General features: G+C 39.3%; 1 protein-coding gene across 1 annotated transcript in view; it reads left to right on the top strand.

Annotated features, from left to right (window-relative positions):
• Window positions 1-19789, top strand: part of LOC126095109 (serine/threonine-protein phosphatase 6 regulatory ankyrin repeat subunit A-like) — a 400015-nt gene that overhangs the window by 174817 nt on the left and 205409 nt on the right. Inside the window, exons 7-9 of the mRNA XM_049909822.1 lie at window positions 905-1006; window positions 6802-6906; window positions 7008-7088. Of these exons, the coding sequence (XP_049765779.1) occupies window positions 905-1006; window positions 6802-6906; window positions 7008-7088 (288 nt within the window). The remainder of the gene's footprint in view (window positions 1-904; window positions 1007-6801; window positions 6907-7007; window positions 7089-19789) is intronic.

Below are 19789 nucleotides of genomic sequence, written 5' to 3'. Positions count from 1 at the left end.
TAATTCAGTCTTCTGGCTCGAATGCTGTAGAGCTTTTGTTTGGTTCATTTTTAACAGATATGATGCCATCCTACCTCCCAAAGCTATTCCTGCACTTAAGAGTAGTTTTGCAAAAACAACTTCATTCACTTTCATATAGTCAGAAGTGTTATCACAGATTACTGTGTACACTATATGCTACTTGTGATAGTCATATGACCATATTCTGTTTTGATGTTATTTTGTGTTCTAACATTGGGACACATCCATAAACCTCTGGCTCCATGTTCAAACATGAATTGTTTTATCTAGAATTGCATTTTACAGTTTTACTTGTGGTATGTCATGTATTCTCCATTATAAACTATTTCCATCAAGATTGATGTATAACAATTTCAGATGTCATATTTTCTGTATATTTCAGGTACTGTGAGTTGATTACTAAAAATAACAAGACTGTTTTACAATTAATGAATTTCTTACAAAAACTCATTAATATACTAACTCCAATGTAATAAATTAAATTTTCAAAGAGGTACAGATTTTTTATCTGACAAGTGACAAGTTCTTTTTGAATTAATGTTTAGTTGAGGAATTTTTGTCATTACTTAAGATTTATACCTGCTTAAATATTCTTTTTTTTAAATAATGGTAATTGAAATGTCTCCTGGATCATTCTTTCTTAAATTAAATGCCACTGAATAGCAACATTGAGAACGGATAACACATGGGAAATGTTACAATTGTATTGTGTGTTTTTTTCTCGCCATATAAGTCCCTTCTCAAACTGTCAAATGTTTCCAGTGTTTCCAGTATGTTTTGAGCACATAGGGCATCACATAATGAAATATAAGTATAATTGGACAAAGCTTACTTCCACTTCCAAAATTGTACACCTTACTCAATTTTAATTTTTCATTTTCAGGACGTGCAAACATTAATAAAAGCAGGAGCTGAAACATCATGCTTTGGGAAGCACTTTCTCACAAAGTGTCTACATATTGCTGTATGGGAACAAAATGTTGAGGTAAACAAACAAAAATTTCTGCTCCCCACCATGTTACTATGAACATTTAGAAATTCTGATGGAATTCTGCCGTTTGAGAGAACTTTCTCTCACATCTCTATGAAACCCTTGCATCAGTACATATACATAACAGTTTCAAAGGATATGAAATGGAAAGATCATTCACCCTCAGTCATTGGTGAAGCAACCAATCCACCCAGATAACCAAGCACATTACAGCACTCATTTCTGTGAATTGCGGAAGTGTGCCAGTCCTGGATCAAATCCACTTGGTGGAGTAACAACAAGAGTCAGTTTGCTGGCCTCCCTGGATTTGGTTTTTATGCAGTTTCTCACATCAAACTGGGTGAATACTGGGCCAGAACACATGTGCCCCATAGTTATGCAATTTACTAATGTTTAGAAAATGCTCTCACTTGCACATGAGATAACATTAGACACAGACACAGACAAATGGGGTAAATAAATTCTGTCCAGGGACGAAATGGTGATGTCAGGAAATGCATCCAGCCACCCATTACCATGAACAGTGTCATTTTTGGAATAACATGCCAATGCCCCTGGAGACATAGTGTAAGAAGAAGATAGTTAAAGAAAGTGGCAAATGTGGATTTGTTATTAGGAGACTGAAAAATTGCAGATAGTGTACAAAGTATATTACAAAACATTCATGCATATCATCCTAGACCAGTGCTCAAGTCTGTATAACCCATAAAAAAATGTGACTAACAGAGGACACTGCATCTCTACAAAGATGGGCAATACCAGTTATCACACATTTATAAAATCTTCTCCAAGTTGTTTTCCACAGCTTTGACAAAATTCACTTTGTACATACAACCAAAAGCTCCCACAAATTTTATGTTTATGCAACTATTCTCATCTATTTTGCCGTCATCAGGAAGACTTTTATGTTTATGCTAGCATAAACTGGTATTACTCTCTATTCCAAGCATCCCTTTTTGATATGAGAGTTGGAACGTAAATAGTGGCAACTATTGATTCACAACCAATACAAAAGAGTTACATGTTTTCACCTCTTACTGTCATTCAAAGTAGTCACTAGCATTGTGTAGAACTCATTGCCAGTGATGTGGAATGCATAGTATACCGTTAGCAGGGCCTATTCTGTTGATGGTGTGAATGGAGCAGTCTAAAGTTATGGTGATTCTTGTGTATGACTGTGATGGGGTTATCCTAATGCATTACATTCCTCCACAGCAGACCATCAATGCACAGTATTATTGTTCTTTTTGGAGAATCACTTGTGACCAGCTTTGTGAAAGAAGCAGCGACACTTTCTGTGCAACACACCCATGATTTTGCACCACAATGCGTGGGTGCATACAGTGCAAGCTGTGGCTGCTCTGTTCAGTTGATGGGACTGGGAAGTACTGTACCACCCATCACACTCCCCAGTCTTAAGTCCTTGTGACTTTGATTTGATTTCGAAGATGAAGGAGCCACTTCGTGGCATTTGCTTCAGAACTGTTCCAGAGATTCAGCGGGCAGTAGACCGCTCCATTCGCACCCTCAACAGAAGAGGCTCTGCTAATGGTTTATTACACCTTCCACATCGCTGGCAATGGTTCTACACAACACTGGTGACAACTTTGAAGGACAGTAACAAGTGCAAACATATAACTCTTTTGTATCAGTTGTGAATAAATAGTTGCCACTATTTAAGTTCCAACCCTCATATGTACACTTTCAGTGAATTTTACTAACTTTAATTTCAGCTTTTGGTCTGCCACTTCAACACATCTGGCCTGGTCAGGCAAATTTTATAAGTCTGTGCTCCAGAGCTTTGATAAAAGATATTTTTATACAAAGCTTAGTCATACATTAAGCTCTGATTGGCTATTAAAAATGGAAAAAAAAAGATTTAAACTTCATGGCATGTGGAGGTTGGAAAATGAGACTTTGTAGGTCATGTTGCATCAGTCAGCTGTCAGTTCAGTTTGTCATTGTGTAAGCAACAAGCAGTGGATGGTCTTAATGCATCTCCAACCAATTGTGAGATAATTTCTGTCATTCAAGCAGAAAGAGTAAATGCTTTCAAGATTCATCATCCATTGTATCGTGTATGGGGATAGGGTTATGATAGATGGTGTTCTGAGGGAACTGTCCAAAAACAATTCAAGGCTGGTTGCACAGATGTCATGATGACAGTGGTTGAAGAGAACATTGTGACCACTCATCTTCCATGCACAATTTCTGAACTTTCTGGAGATGTGCCTCATATTTCAAGGACAACTTTCTTGAACATGGTCAAAGAGAAGTTAAGTTACTGCAAGTTTTGTACACGGTGTGTCCAATGATGTTCATGAAACTGAAAGTATGGATTTGGGCTCGACAATTTCCCAAAAGTCAACTTTCATTTCTTCTCTAAGACAAAGACCTAGTTGGTTACTGAGCACTTCACAGCCGATGATGAGCTCAAGCGTGCTGTCGGCAACTAGCTGAAGCACCATTCTTTGATGAAAAGATAAAGAAGCTGGCATCACAGTGTGACAAATTTTTGAATTTGAGGAAAAGTAATGTCAACATGTAAGTACAGATTGTACATAAAAAAAATTCTGTTTTGTTTTTAATAGTCAACCTCTATTTAGCTGTAATAGTTTCAATTAGTAAAGCTGTGAGTCACAATTTAAAGGATATTTTGGGGTCTTTGCTTGACCATGCTGGTTGTACTGTACTTCTGTACAAATGTCTAAAATTAAAATTAACTAAATGCATTGAGAGCATACATTGTAATAGAGATACTTTGAACTGAAAGTAAGACCACTTTGGTCCAATGCCTACATAACATCTGTTTCATGATGACAAAATAACTGAAACTTTGTGAGTCAATAAAAGTTTTATTGCAGGTCACAAGTTTGATCGATTCAGGAGAGCACAGCATGGAAATGCTGGAAAACCTGAAGTGGAAGATGCTTGAAGATACATAACTAGTGTAGGTTCTACAAATCCTTGTCTAAGAGAGAGAGAGAGAGCAGGGCTCATTTTTTTATTGTGATTCTTGAGTTTCTCCCGGCGTATTTGATAATCAAAATATCCACGGGTATGCTGCCGGTCTATAGTGTCCAACGGGCACAATATTTCGGCGATCAAACATGTCGCCATCATCAGGTGAACTGACGGACTGAGCTCCTGTGAACGTGCCGGCACGGAGATCCGTACGCTATGGCTGCTCAGAGGGAACTGGGTTCGGTCGCGGCAGCGGCCGATTTAAATACCCTCCGCCCGCGGCGCGCTCCCTCCGCCGTCCGCGCCCAGCGCCACGGTCGCGCGGTGGAACAGATTGCGACGGCGTCTGAGATGACGTCGGTGTGATGGCTCTGTCCGCCGTGGTCGTCACAACTATACGTCTGCTCGATTTACTCTTGATTAACCCGATCGCTGGTTCCCAAGCCTTGCTAAGATTATAGCCACAGTCCCGGTTTATGAGGTCGTCATTGGTGCGAATTTCGATGGCCTCTCTAACAACGCTGTCCCAGTATCTCGACGTCTGTACCAGAATCCTCGTGCGGTGTTTGTCGGAAAATCACGCCATGGAGTATGACCGCACGAGGATTCTGGTACAGACGTCGAGATACTGGGACAGCGTTGTTAGAGAGGCCATCGAAATTCGCACCAATGACGACCTCATAAACCGGGACTGTGGCTATAATCTTAGCAAGGCTTGGGAACCAGCGATCGGGTTAATCAAGAGTAAATCGAGCAGACGTATAGTTGTGACGACCACGGCGGACAGAGCCATCACACCGACGTCATCTCAGACGCCGTCGCAATCTGTTCCACCGCGCGACCGTGGCGCTGGGCGCGGACGGCGGAGGGAGCGCGCCGCGGGCGGAGGGTATTTAAATCGGCCGCCGCCGCGACCGAACCCAGTTCCCTCTGAGCAGCCATAGCGTACGGATCTCCGTGCCGGCACGTTCACAGGAGCTCAGTCCGTCAGTTCACCTGATGATGGCGACATGTTTGATCGCCGAAATATTGTGCCCGTTGGACACTATAGACCGGCAGCATACCCGTGGATATTTTGATCATTTTTTTATTATTTTTAAAATTCTTTATAGCTTGTAGTCTTTGCAGCATAGTTTAGTGCCACCTGTGGCAGCACAGTCATGTAGTTTTGAGTGTAGTAACATGAGCACCAGTGTGTAGTGAATTAGTGTCAGTGACAGACTCGGTGTCTTCTAGTAGCTTTTGCTTGTGTTTTAACAAATTTTCTTGTGGAAATTCTTGTCTAAAGAGCAATAAGCCTCTTTTTTCTCTATTTTTTACCTATTAATTCATTCAAGTTTTACTTGTAGGATGGATAGTGTATGTGTGTATGCATGGTGTATGCAGATACTGGAGAAGCTGTCTAAAATTCACAAACAGCCAAAGTCGCTTTTAGCCATGATCAGACATCTGCAGACTGCTGCCCCAAGGCATAGTGTCAATGTAGAAACTGTTGCATCACATGTAACACCTCAGGTATAGCTTTTCTCATGCATGGTCTCTGCTGCAGAGGCAGCTTCCAGCATGCCCAGTGCAGGGTAAATGGCAGGTTGTAATGTGTACATGTCACTTGAGTTGGAGAGTGAATGTAAAGACTGCCTGTCTGGCCTCACTCACTCTTCCTGTGAGTTGGTGAGTGGGTGTTTCTTCAGCAGTATCTGTGAAGAGCAGGAATGTGGGGTAGGAGGGTTTTATTAGTTATTTGGAGCTGAAATGTTAGGTTTGTTGTGGAGCTCCTTAGGGAAATAACATCTAGAGTTCAAAAGTAGTCCAGTGTGCACTCGGTATATCTGCTATGGGGCTCACCCGAGATGTGAAGGAAGCCCTGCCTGCAGCTGTTGAGTGTGAAGGGTGTAGTCATCTTCAAGTTGTGGTTCATGTTAGCACAAATGACACCTGTCATTTGGGCTTTTGAGGCCATCGTACATTTGTGTCTATGTACATACTCAGCAAGTCACAATATGGTGCATGGCAGAGTTTATGTTGTACCACTACTAGTTTTTTCCTTTCCTGTTCCAGTTGCAAACAGAGCAAATAGAAGTAGATCCTCAGTACATATAGGTAGCTGAGGAAGATAGGACCTGCCACCTTCATCTGTCGGATGCAAGTAGAGCTTACAATTTGCAGGAGCATAATCTGAATTGATTGAGGTCTTTCTGTAGACAGCCAAGTGGAAGGTCTCAACCAGAGGTCCATGATTTCTGTCACAATCTTGGCTGCAGGTTTGTGGATCTGTGTTACGGGGTGGAGAATTGTGAGATTCCCCTTAATACTACAACAAGACCACTAGGTGGGCTGTATTTCGATGATATTGCCTTGTCTCTCTCTACTCCAAGAAGTTAATGATATATTTGTTTCATTTACTGGTAATTTGAGGAAGTGGACAATGATGTGTTTGTTTAAGAACAATGTATGGTTTACTTCTGATACCATTACTCATTTCAGACACTTTTAAATACACTCAGTTTTTTAAATCTTCTACATGCCGACGTGTGACATTGGTCATTTTACACTGAAATCTTAATGCAAACAGAACATGGTGTGAATGATTATACCAAAAGCAAATTTGCAAATAAGTCCAAGCAATGCATTTACATAGACATACATTTAGCCAGTTACTTATAGTGAGCTTTTTTTCTGGTGGTCAAGAACAGTGCGTTAATCTTAATAATAATAAAAATTGTGCTATTTCCTCAATCCTAAACTTTATGAAGAATGTGCTGTCACTGGATAAAGATTCTAATGATATTACACAAACACTCAGTTTGATTTTTCTTATCATGCAGTTAACAAGGAGGATGCTTGCTGAAGGCGCAGATATAAATGGCAGATACAGCAGTTTAGATCCAGATCCACAGTCAACAGAGAAAGGCCATACTGTAAATTGCTTAGTAAGTCTAAATACTGTGTGATGTATAAAAATTCAAGTAGAATCACTTCCTTTCCCACAGTGAAATGTATCAATTTTATGCCGCATTTTTCTTTTTTGCAGGGGTGCTTTGATTCCGGGCTTGAAGTATATGCTGATCTCTCAGGATATTCTCCTTTGTTTGAGGCTCTTCGCTCTGAGAAAGTAAGCAAGTTCTTTGTTGAAATTTTAAGAGTACTGACTTTAAAGTTCCTCTGTTGATGAGTAAAAAGATGCTTAGAATAATTTAAAATAATTAAGGTGATACTCAGGAAGTCTAAGATGATGATTCTGAACATTTATTTTGTAGCTTTGGACTGACTTATGAGTGTTTTTTCTCAGCCTCATTTAGTTTTCCTTACTTTCTTTTCCTGTAGTGGCTGTAGCATTACTACATTCTTGTTGTAGTCTTTTCCTCAGCAGCATCACTCACCTCAAAGCTGAAAGTATAAATGTGTGTGGGACACAGCAAAAATGTACATGACACCATCATCTAGACTGCATTAATACACACATTTTTCCTTACAAAGTTTGATTATAACAGTGACCACTTTGCCAACTTCAGAAATATATTAATGCACAGAATAAGATCCTACAAATACTTACCAACAGTCCAGTGGCAATGTTGAATGTTCAATTGGGATACAATAACTGTTCAAATTTACACAAAAGTCACTGTTCACAAAGAATACTATAATAGTCTACAATGCAGTCCATAATAAGCATCACCATGTCCAACTACTACTCATTTTGATTATGATGACATTCCACACTCACTATCAATCACAACACAGTTCATTTAAAATGTTCTGTAATTTGAAGTACTGAAATCACTCAAAAGTCCTTAAACATTAATGAATCTCTTCTTTTATAAGTGCATGTACTTTGGTGTACAAAATTTGCATGATGTGACATGAGCCAACAATGAGAGTGCACCCAACATAGATCTTACTCATGTGCGTTCAAACCATGAACAGCTAATTTTGTGTGATCTCTGATTATGTAAAGATGGGAGTGAAAAATAAACTGTTTTTTTGTAAACTAAATTATTCTTTGAAAATCAGCTAGGCTAGATTTTACTGTTTTGGATGAATTACCAGAGCTAATGTGGTTTTGGCTTACACAAACTGTTGCTAGGCAGAAAGTTAGAAAAAATCGTGGACACAATTATTCTTATGTGGTGTGCAGCCCCTTGTTTACATGCCTAAGCACCATATTGCAAATTAAGATAAATGACATGAAATTATGAATTAGTGAGTTAATTAATCAGTGCTTTATGTCACATTGTACAGAAAATTTAAGGTAACAAAAGTAAATAATCAAAAGTCAGATTCTAATAACAATTAGGACAAAATCTGCAACAAAAATTGGTAACAACATGGAACTGAAACATTAATTATTTGGGAAGATAATTAGTTTTACATAGTTTAAAATATTACTGGAAAGACGGAATGCTTAGCTTTTGAATCTTGTAGGTCACCTTTCTGTAGTATATTAATTAGTGTAGTAGGTTTTACATGTTGTGAACTGTAGTACTGACATCAATAAGTTGATGTCCAGCATAATTACTTACTGCCTGATCTTAATTTTTCAACTTCTCCACATTTTTGTTTAAAGTATTATTCCTCAGAAAAATTACAGTTACTTTATTGCCAATTATGGCCCTTTTGCTGAAGTATTTCTACTTCCTCACTTTCCTTGTCCATTTTTTGTGTTCCCAATTCCTCATTCCTATTTTCTTATAATTGGTTCACTTGTAATCCTCTTATCTGTTTGTAAAATCTGGTTCCCTGTTTGACAGAGTTCTTTTGAAAGTATGACATCCATAGGTCTTCTTAACTACACTCATGCTCATAAATTATGGATAATGCTGATACATCATAAAAAAACACTCTGGTGGGCCATTTGCGGGTTTAAATCACCTTAGGGCATGACCATGCGGTGTATTTGACCTGCGGTCGTGGCACAGTGATGGTGGCAGCAGTACACATACACAGAGGTGTGTTGGTGCAGGGAGTGAGTGTGCAGACATTTTCAGATGTGCTAATGGTGACTGTGTGTTGAAAATGGCTCAAAGAACACATATTGATGATGTTATGAGGGATAGAATACTGGGACAACTGAAGGCTGGTCAAACACAGCAGGTCGTAGCACCGGCCCTCTGTGTGCCACAAAGTATGATCTCGAGATTATGGCAATGATTCCAGCAGGCAGGAAACGTGCCCAGGCACTACAGTACGGGGCATCCACAGTGTACAACACCACAAGAAGACCGATATCTCACCATTAGTGCCTGTAGACGGTCACGGAGTACTGCAGGTAGCCTCGCTCGGGACCTTACCGCAGCCACTGGAACAGTTGTCTCCAGACACAGAGTCTACAGCTGACTGAACAGACACGGTTTATTTGCCCGGAGACCTGCAAGGTGCATTCCACTGACCCTCGGTCACAGGAGAGCCCGTAAAGCCTGGTGTCAAGAACACAGTACATGGTCATTGGACCAGTGGTCCCAGGTTATGTTCACAGATGAGACCAGATATAGTCTGAACAGTGATTCTTGCCGGGTTTTCATCTGGTGTGCACAAGGAACAAGATACCAACCTATTAATGTCCTTGAAAGGGACCTGTATGGAGGTTATGGCTCAATGGTGTGAGGTGGGATAATGATTGGTGCCTGTACTCCCCTGCATGTCTTTGACAGAGGTACTGTAGCAGGTCAGGTGTATTGGGGCGTCATTTTGCACCAGTATGTCTGCATTTTCAGGGGTGAAGTGGGTCCCACCTTCCTCCTGATGGATGATAACACACGGCCCCACCGAGCTGTCATCATGGAGGAGTACCTGGAAACAGAAGATATCAGGCAAATGGAGTGGCCTGCCGATCTCCAGACCTAAACCCCATCGAGCACATCTGGGATGCTCTCAGTCGATGTATTGCTGCACTTCTTCAAACCCCTATGACACTTCAGGAGCACCAACAGGCACTGGTGCAAGAATGGGAGGCTATACCCCAGCAGCTTCTCGATCACCTGATCCAGAGTATGCGAACCCGTTGTGCGGCCTGTGTACATGTGCATGGTGATCGTACCCCTTACTGATGTTGGGGAAAATGTGCAGGAAACTGTGGCGTTTTGTAGCACATGTGTTTTAGGATGGTTTTCTCAACTTGTCACCAATACATGGATTTAGGACTTAAAGACCTGTGTCATGTGTGTCCCCTGTGTGCCTATGCTATTAGCGCCAGTTTTGTGTAGTGCCACATTGTGTGGCACCACATTCTCCAATTATCATTAATTTATGAGAATATGTTTATGAACATTTGTTGTAGTACAACACAAAACCCTTGTAGAACACTGCCTGCTGTTTGATCTAGTCCTTCTTGGTCTAGCACCACATGATCAAGTCCTCATTGATCTAGATCTACTGTTTCTCCAGCTGGTTGAGCTGGTTCTACCTCACACACATTGTCTGGTTCCTGGTTTATTTCTGCTTTCAACAGAAGGTAAGTCATATCAAAATATTTGAGTAACATCTGACAGCATCCATCATGGCTATGGTCTACACTAAATCTTTCTAAAATACTCTGTGACAGACAATAGAATTCACTATATGCTGCATAAATGTATTCTTGTCATTGCACTAGTTGGAAGAGTAGTTGGAAGCTTGCCATCAGCCCTAATGTGAAGTCAGCACAACATGCTCTAGCTTTGCAAGAAATCTGAGAAACTCCCAAAACTAATCCAAACTCTCAATGATTCGCTTGGCATTGAAACTGCACAGTTGCCTTTGCCATGTTTGAAATTTCCTCTGAGCAGTTTGAAAGAAAAAAAGAAAAGGATCTGTTTTGTCATAAATAAATTTAGTTTATTTTTTATTATTATTCAATCAGAAGATTCACTTCAGGTCAAAGTGATAAAACATTTCAACGCAATTGACACTATTGTGCAGCACAATGTTAAAAATGTGCATGACAAAATTACATCTATCATCTACAACATCCAGACAATTTCTGCTCTCTGGCATCTGAGTGTCAAAACATGGCAGACATAGTCCAGAGTCAATATGTTATTTATATTTTAGCATCCGTAAGCAGATGACGAAGGGAAGACATTATTTATGATAAAACCTAAACAAATATTAATTATTTCATATTAATATTTCTACCTACATGTAATAATCATTAATTACAGAAATACAATTTATAGCCCCTGTGTTTAACTGTGCAATGGACCTGAATTCAGTAGCTGTTTTCGAAACTTTTGTGCCACCTTGAGTGGCCACGCGGTTTGAGGCGTCATGTCACGGATTGTGCGGCCCCTTCCATTGGATGTTCGAGTCATCCCTCGGTGTGTGTGTGTGTGTGTGTGTGTGTGTGTGTGTGTGTGTGTGTGTGTGTGTGTGTGTTTTGTTCTTAGCATAAGTAAGTTAGTTTAAGTAGTGTGTAAGTCTAGGGACCGATGACCTCACCAGTTTGGTCCCGTAGGAATTCACACACATTTGAACATTTGAAACTTTTAAAGATTAGTTTTAGGTTTTATTCTTTTGTTGTCATCTTAAAGTGATTTTATAAGTTATGCACATTACTTTAATGTTGCAAAAAACTAAATCGAATTCTGGTGTTAATTGCTGTGAAAATCAATAGTGATTTGGAATTTTGATTTACAAAGCAAATTAATATCTTACATTTCAGTACTAACCAAGTACAGCAAGTTTGGAAAAGTTTAAAGTAAATTGTGGTCCATCTTCCAAACTTTCTGATGAATTTTAAGTTCTTAAAAATGTAATTACTTTCAATGAATACCCAAATTTTGAAGAAACTTATTTTGCTAAATTAAGCACCGTTCTGTATTCTGTAACATTCTTGCTGACTTTTCAATACGTAACAAAGGTGTGGTCATTAGGACAACAGATCAAGTAATATTCATATTTAAACTGTTTTTCAGCCTATTGGTTGTAGATATTTGCATGTTGCAAACATGGCTGTTATTATGATTTCTTGAAGAACCTTTCATTTCTTTGCTAATTATAAGACTTGAAGCTGAACACTGCAATGTTGTACAACATGGACATCATGTTTATTATTTAATTAAGAAGCTTTTATGTGTCAATAACTGACTGTATGAACTTTTTATTAGTGTAGAACTGGATCCTAAGCAACAGGTGTTGCGCCACTCAGTATGTGGCCTGTATCAGAACATTAGTACCCAGTACACAGCATAAAGCGTTACAGAGATCACTTTCCAAAAGCTTCCATTCTTTTCTTGTCTCTGCTACCTATCTTCATCATATAAGGCCATACTCCAGACAAATACTTCCAGAAAACACTTTTTCTTACTAACTCTATTCTTGTCTGCCTGCAGTTTTATCACATTTACCTGTCCAACTGTCAGTTATTTTGCAAATTTATCTGCTTCATTCAGAGTCTCATTTCCTAATCTATTTCCCTCAACATCACCAGATTTAATTCTACAGTACCCTGTTTATCACATTTTACTTTTGGTTAATGTTCATCTTATAGAATTTCCTCAAGACATTATCCTGTTCAACTACAAAACCATGAGTTCTTTTTCTTTTTCATCTTATTGATGTGTTCCAAATTTCTCCTTGCTTTGCTTTACAGCTTGCTCATTGTAGAGACTGAATAAAATTACTGAATAACAGCCAGCAACCCAGTCTCACTCACTTCTCAACTACTGCCTCCCTTCAATGTCCTTTGACTCTTATAACCGCAGTCAAGTTTCTGTAAAAGTTGTTATTAAACTTTTGCTCTCTCAGTTTTATTCATGATAATATGAGGGTGACTCAAGTTAAAACCTTAAAAATGCTATAATATTTTTAATTTTAGCAACTAACAAAAAACTTGCATGTCATTTTTCGATGTAGTCTCCCTCACATTTACTGTACATATTACACCACTTCATAAGTGCATAGATACCATGATGAAAGTATTCTTTTGGTTATGTGTGTACCTAGTCATCCACTGTGGTTTTCACCTCTTTGTCACTTCAGAAATGCCTGCCTCTCATTGCTTCTTTCAGTGCATCGTACACATGAAAATCACTAGGAGCGATGTCTGGTGAATTCACATTTAATGTTCTGAATAGTCTCAATTGTCATATGGGCTGTATGTGGTTGGGCATTATCATACTGCAACAATACTTCTGAAGTCAGAAGTCCTCATTGTTTACTCCTAATTGTAGTTGATTTTTCAGCATGTTGCAGTTGATTTTTCAGCATATCTGAATAAGAAGTACTAGCTACTGTCACTCCTTTAAGCCTGTAATGCTCCAGAAATTTTCAATTTGCATCCCAGAAGAGAAAGAGCATGACTTTTTCAACAGACAGTTGAGTGCGGAAATTTTTTGCTTTTGGAAAAGAGCTGTGGAGCCATTTTTTGTTTGACCTTTTTGTTTTTGGTTGGTGATGTGGACCCAAGTCTCATTGCCTGTAACAGTTTTCCCAGAAAAGCATCACTTTCAGTGTGAAATGATGCAAAAGTTCTTCACAGGTATCGACACAATGGTCTCTCAAATCGGCAGTCAACTGATGTGGCACCCATCTCACAGAAACCTTACTGAAGTGTAATACATTGTGAACAATACTCTGTCCTGAACTAATACTAATCTTCAAACCTGTGGCTATTTTGCTGAGAGTTAAGAATCTGTGTGTGTGTGTGTGTGTGTGTGTGTGTGTGTGTGTGTGTGTGTGTGTGTGTGACCCATGACTTAACCCCTTGGAATGTGCTCGATGAACTGGGCTCGAGCCATTTCTGCACTGCCGTCGTGCTCAACGAACTGCATTCGCCCAGTCATGCTCTTGCCACATGTGCTCGTCGAATGGAGGTTGGCCACTTGTTGGCGTTGTGGTATATGCTTGATGAACGGCACTCGGGCATGCGGTTGGCCACCTGTGAAATTCATTTTGACATCTATATCAGCCACTAGAGTCACTCTACACAGTGTAGAGTTCTTTCAGTGGAGGTTGCTGGCAGTGTTTTCAGTGAAACAATATATTTTGTGAGACAGTAGAATTTTCCAAGTGCAAACATGTCAAAGCACACATTTTCTTCATCTTTGTGTGATGAAACCATTGAACTATTATTATACCAAAGTGATAATGAGTGGTCTAGTGACAGTTTTTCGAGCGGCAGAGAACACAGTGATGACAATTTTAGTGATAGTGATACAGAAACGTCAAGTGTGGAAGAGGATGTCACAGAAGTAGTGCTGACTGCTGACACTAGTTCTCCAAGATCTTGGTCAGTTAAATGTAGTACTGATATTCCTATCAGTAATAAGTTTCCTTTCACTGGCACTCCAGGAGTAAAAATTAGTTTCAACGATCCTCCAGATCTATTAAATATTTTTAACTTCTTTTTTGATGACAACTTGTTAACAACTATATCAAGTGAAACAAACAAATATGTTGAACAATTTTAAATTTTGTATGCAGACAAATTGAAACAATCATCTAGTGTGCACAAGTGGCTACCTACAAAAAACGGAATGCTCTATTAGTTGTTTGCATTGCTATTTCTCCAAGGAATTGTGCAAAAACCCGAATTCAAAATGTATTATTCAAGAAAATAAGTTGTTGAAACTCCTATTTTCTGAAAAATTATCTCTGGAAGTAGATTTAGTCTTCTCTTGAAGTTCCTTCATTTTAATGACAATACTTTGTATTCGCAAGACTGTGGAATTCCTTCAAAACTGTTCAAACTGAAACCTGGCATTGACCATTTACAAAAAAAAATTGAAGATGCTTATACTCCGGAACAAGAATTGTCAATTGATGAATCCCTCCTACTGTGGAAAGGACAGCTTTCTATAAAGCAGTATATTCCATTCAGACATGCTCATTTTGGAATTAAGTCATTTTGTCTGTGTGAAGCAAAAAGTGGCTATTTGTGTCACTTTATCATTTACACAGGAAAAGACAGTGTTTGAGCCACAATATACTGAATATCCTGTAGTGTCAGAAGTTGCTTTGTTATTACTCAAAGGGTATTTTGACAAGGAATATGGTTTTTACTGACCAAATCTATTCAAGTCCCCAGCTGTTAGCTTTTCTTGTATCTAAAACCACTGACTGTGTTGGAACAGTTATGGGGAACAGAAAAGAAATGCCAGCTGCTTTGAGGGAGGGAAAATTCGAGAAGGGTCAAGTTAAGACCTTTTATTGAGGAAAGCTGATGGTGATGCAATTTTGAGATAAAAAAAGATGTGTACACTCTTCCCAGCATCTATAGTAACAAACTGAAACAAACTGAGAAGAGGATAACAGTAAAAACAAAGCCTGAAGTTATACTGAAATACAATAACAGAATGGACGGTGTTGATTCGGCTGACCAGTACATGACAAATTATTCTGCCACAAGAAACCACCTGCAAAAATATTATGTGAAGCAGTTTTGCCATTTCATGGACTTGACAGCTCTCATTTCCTACCTTATATATAAGAAACTTGGTGTAAAATTGGGACAACTCAATTCTCAAATTCGTCTAGTCGAAAGTTTACTGGAAAAATACAGTGCGCATGTTGTTTCGTCCTCTCAGCCAGGTTGGACACCCCTGCCAAGTTTCAACCCCAACAGTTTGGTAGGCTGGCACTTTCCCAAACACATTCCAGCTACTGGAAACAAGAAGGTGCCAACATGAAAATGCTGAGTGTGTTGCAACAAACTGGATGATGCCAGTAAAAAAATAAGAAGAGAAATGCGTGTGTGTTGTGAAGAGTGTGATGTTGGATTTTGTGCAATACCGTGCTTTGAGCTATACCATACAAAGAATAATTTCTAATAAATGTTCGCCATGCAGGATTAGCTGAGTGGTCTAAGGCGCTGCAGGCATGGACTGTGCAGCTGGTCCTGGCGGAGGTTCAAGTCCTCCCTAGGGCATGGATGTGTATTTCTCCTTAGTATAATTTAGGTTAAGTAGTGTGTAAGCATAGAGACTGATGACTTTAGCAGTTAAGTCCCATAAGATTTTACACACATTTGACCAATAAATATTCTTCAAGAAACTTTGTTTCCTTCAGCTCTACCACTAAAACCCTTCCTCAGATTATAAAAATGAATAATAAATAATTTTTATTTCAGCAACAGATTTACTACTGTGAAACCTTCGAATTATTAGCTATTAAGTTGTTAAATAAACACTTGCCCTCACAACAATCTCACATAAGTATGTCAAATATGCACTGCTACAATAAGCGCTAGAGGTGCAGAAAGAATTACACGTGCGGGAACATTTCTAAGTGCTAAAACTCCCCGCCTGAGCAGCACTGCAGCAGCCAACAATAGCCCGCCACTGGGCACTTCTCGCCACAACAAACAGCATGGTCAAGGGGTTAATAAAATAATGGTTTGGGTAATACTCACAGCTTTCAGCACTTTAAAATGTTATTTTGTTCCTGTTTGTGAATGTAATTGCTGTAAATCTAGTTTTTTTTTTATCACACCTGAAGTGAGGCCTGCTCCAGTTAGCCATTTCTTGTGCAAAAATGAATCACACAGGCAGTCAGAAAAGCTATCATCCCTTACTGAAGAAATTTTCTACATTAATGCTAGATTCACTGCATATCTGTCGGAGATTAGCATATGTCTCTCTCTCTCTCTCTCTCTCTCTCTCTCTCTCTCTCTCTCTCTCTCTATCATACTACATAATAAATTATTAAGTAGCTAAAATGTAATAATGACACTTGCTTGTATAATGACACTTGATGCCCGACAGCTTGTGACAGCCCCCTTACCTATTATTAGATGTTGAAACTTGAAGCCTCATGTCTTGCTGTCCTGAAAGGATATCCTGGAAACTGACACTGTGAAGATTAGTGTTAAATGATATAGGCCAAACAAGAAATGAATTTTAAAAGTGATTCTTCACAATTTACTAGCACTATTTCATAGTTGATGGCCAGATAAATTTTGGGGGCTTTCAAATAACTACGCACCCTCTGACTCAGAGTTGCAATATTAAAAGTCTTAGCTGGTTTCATTGTCTAGGGGCTGGGATACGTAGTTGCCGAGTTACAGGCCAAATACAGCTGAGTCTACAGTATACGATAAGAATACACATGTGAATCGAATGGTCGAAGGTTTCTATCACTCGGCAATTGCGAATTATGAAAGTAACATATAAATGAAAGACTGCAATTAAATAAAATCTGCAGGTACTATCTTAATGACTTTAAATGATGAGTACGATAGTAGAAGTAGTTTTGAGAATGCGGTGCATTTCTGCAAAACACTTATTGGTGTCGATGGTCCAGCAATTAAATCAAATATAAGCTGAATAACAGGGAAACAATAAATTCCTACTGCACGTAATTAGTTATGAACAATAACACAGCTTGCGAGGTATTCACTTCTAAATGCACACTACGTCTTCACTGTAGAAGCCATGGAAATCTCACAAGTGCACAACTCGGCACTCCGAATTTTTTCTATCTGCCACGACCATGTGCAAACCACTCCACACTCCCCAAGTCTTTCTCACGACTGTGCGGCCGTCACGCCGTCATGTCCAGCACCTCTCATGTCCTGTCCCGTACTCCCCAGAACTGCCTGAACTCGCTTCCATCCAGTCTCCCCATCCACGCGCACTGTGATTGGCTAGAGCGCTTGCACCATGTCTTCATGCCAATGCACCCACACAAACATAATGAAACACATTCGAAGCACTGGATTTACATTTAAATAACTTGAAATTATATAAATATTCCTACGGCTGGACCATAAACATGCTCTAACACACATGCTGCTAGCATGAGTTTCTTAGAAGTATATACCTTAGGGGTTACGAAGCAACTCAAATCGCATGATACGGGCAGGTCTTCAGGTCCAGATTGTATACTGATTAGGTTCCTTTCAGATTACGTTGATACAATAGCTGCCTACTTAACAATCATATACAACTGCTCGCTCACTGATAAATCTGTACCTGCAGGTTGGAAAATTGCACAGGTTGCACCAGTGTTTAAGAAGGGTAGTAGGAGTAATCCATCGAACTACAGACCCATATCATTGACGTCGGTTTGCAGTAGGGTTTTGGAGCATATACTGTATTCAAACATTATGAATCAACTTGAAGGGAACGATCTATTAATACATAATCAGCATGGTTTCAGAAAACATTGTACTTGTGCAACGCAGCTAGCTCTTTATTCACACGAAGTAATGGCCGCTATCGACAGGGGATCCCAAGTTGATTCCATATTTCTAGATTTCCGGAAAGCTTTTGACACCGTTCCTCAAAAGCGACTTCTAATCAAGCTGCGGGCTATGGGGTATCATCTCAGTTGTGTGACTGGATTCGTGATTTCCTGTCAGGAAGGTTGCAGTTCATAGTAATAGACGGCAAATCATCGAGTAAAACTGAAGTGATATCAGGTGTTCCCCAGGGAAGCGTCCTGGGACCTCTGCTGTTCCTGATCTATATAAATGACCTGGGTGACAATCTGAGCAGTTCTCTTAGGTTGTTCGCAGATGATGCTGTAATTTACCGTCTAGTAAGGTCATCCAAAGACCAGTATCAGTTGCAAAGCGATTTACAAAAGATTGCTGTATGGTGTGGCAGGTGGCAGTTGACGCAAAATAACGAAAAGTGTGAGGCCATCCACATGAGTTCCAAAAGAAATCCGTTGGAATTCGATTACTCGATAAGTAGTACAATTCTCAAGGCTGTCAATTCAACTAAGTATCTGGGTGTTAAAATTATGAACAACTTCAGTTGTAAAGACCACATAGATAATATTGTGGAGAAGGTGAGCCAAAGGTTGTGTTTCATTGGCAGGACACTTAGAAGATGCGACAAGTCCACTAAAGAGACAGCTTACACTACACTCGTTCGACCTCTGTTAGAATATTGCTGCGCGATGTTGGATCCTTAACAGGTGGGATTGACGGAGGGCATCGAAAGGGTGGAAAGAAGGGCAGCTCGTTTTGTATTATCATGTAATAGGGGAGATAGTGTGGCAGATATGATACGCGAGTTGGGATGGAAGTCATTAAAGCAAAGACGTTTTTCGCCACGGTGAGATCTATTTACGAAATTTCAGTCACCAACTTTCTCTTCCGAATGCGAAAATATTTCGTTGAGCCCAACCTACATAGGTAGGAATGATCATCAAAATAAAATAAGAGAAATTAGAGCTCGAACTGAAAGGTTTAGGTGTTCGTTTTTCCCGTGCGCTGTTTGGGAGTGGAGTGGTAGAGAGATAGTATGATTTTGGTTCGATGAACCGTCTGCCAAGCACTTAAATGTGAATTGCAGAGTAATCATGTAGATGTAGATGTAGATGTAGATTAGATACATAAACAAGTTAAATTAACATATATAAAAGGAATAGAACAAAAGGTAGGCCATTAGCCTAATGTCTCTGTGCTTTCTATAACACAGTAAATATTTAACTAATTTCTTCTTGAATAGTATATTCAGATGTAAACAAAGACATAGATGAATAAATATATTTATAAGCGTGCTGCTACCGTATCTTCGTGTAGCTGTGGAGTACTTATGGCCTGATGCGATCGATAGTAATCGGCCACTTTGACCTCCAATAACTCGTGTACTGTTTAAGTTACATGCCTGTACTACATACCAATTTAGGTATGCTTTCTAAAGACATGTAGATCGATGAAATCAGATTAACCATTTAGATTTTGTTAATTCGTTGCTGGGTGTTACTTGTATAGATTACCGTCAGATACTAAACTTTAACCTAATGAAGATATTGAAAATCTGATTGCAACATCAGAATCATTGTGGAAATAATGGTAATGTACATGTTTCTTTTGGAGGTATCAAGATTCATCTGGCTACTATTAATTTCTATATGAACTATGAAATGTCTGCCATTAAGGTTTCA

The sequence above is a fragment of the Schistocerca cancellata genome, chromosome 1 (genome assembly GCF_023864275.1).
Source record: "Schistocerca cancellata isolate TAMUIC-IGC-003103 chromosome 1, iqSchCanc2.1, whole genome shotgun sequence".
NCBI classification, from domain to species: Eukaryota; Metazoa; Arthropoda; class Insecta; order Orthoptera; family Acrididae; genus Schistocerca; species Schistocerca cancellata.
This window is presented reverse-complemented; position numbering and strand designations above follow the sequence as displayed.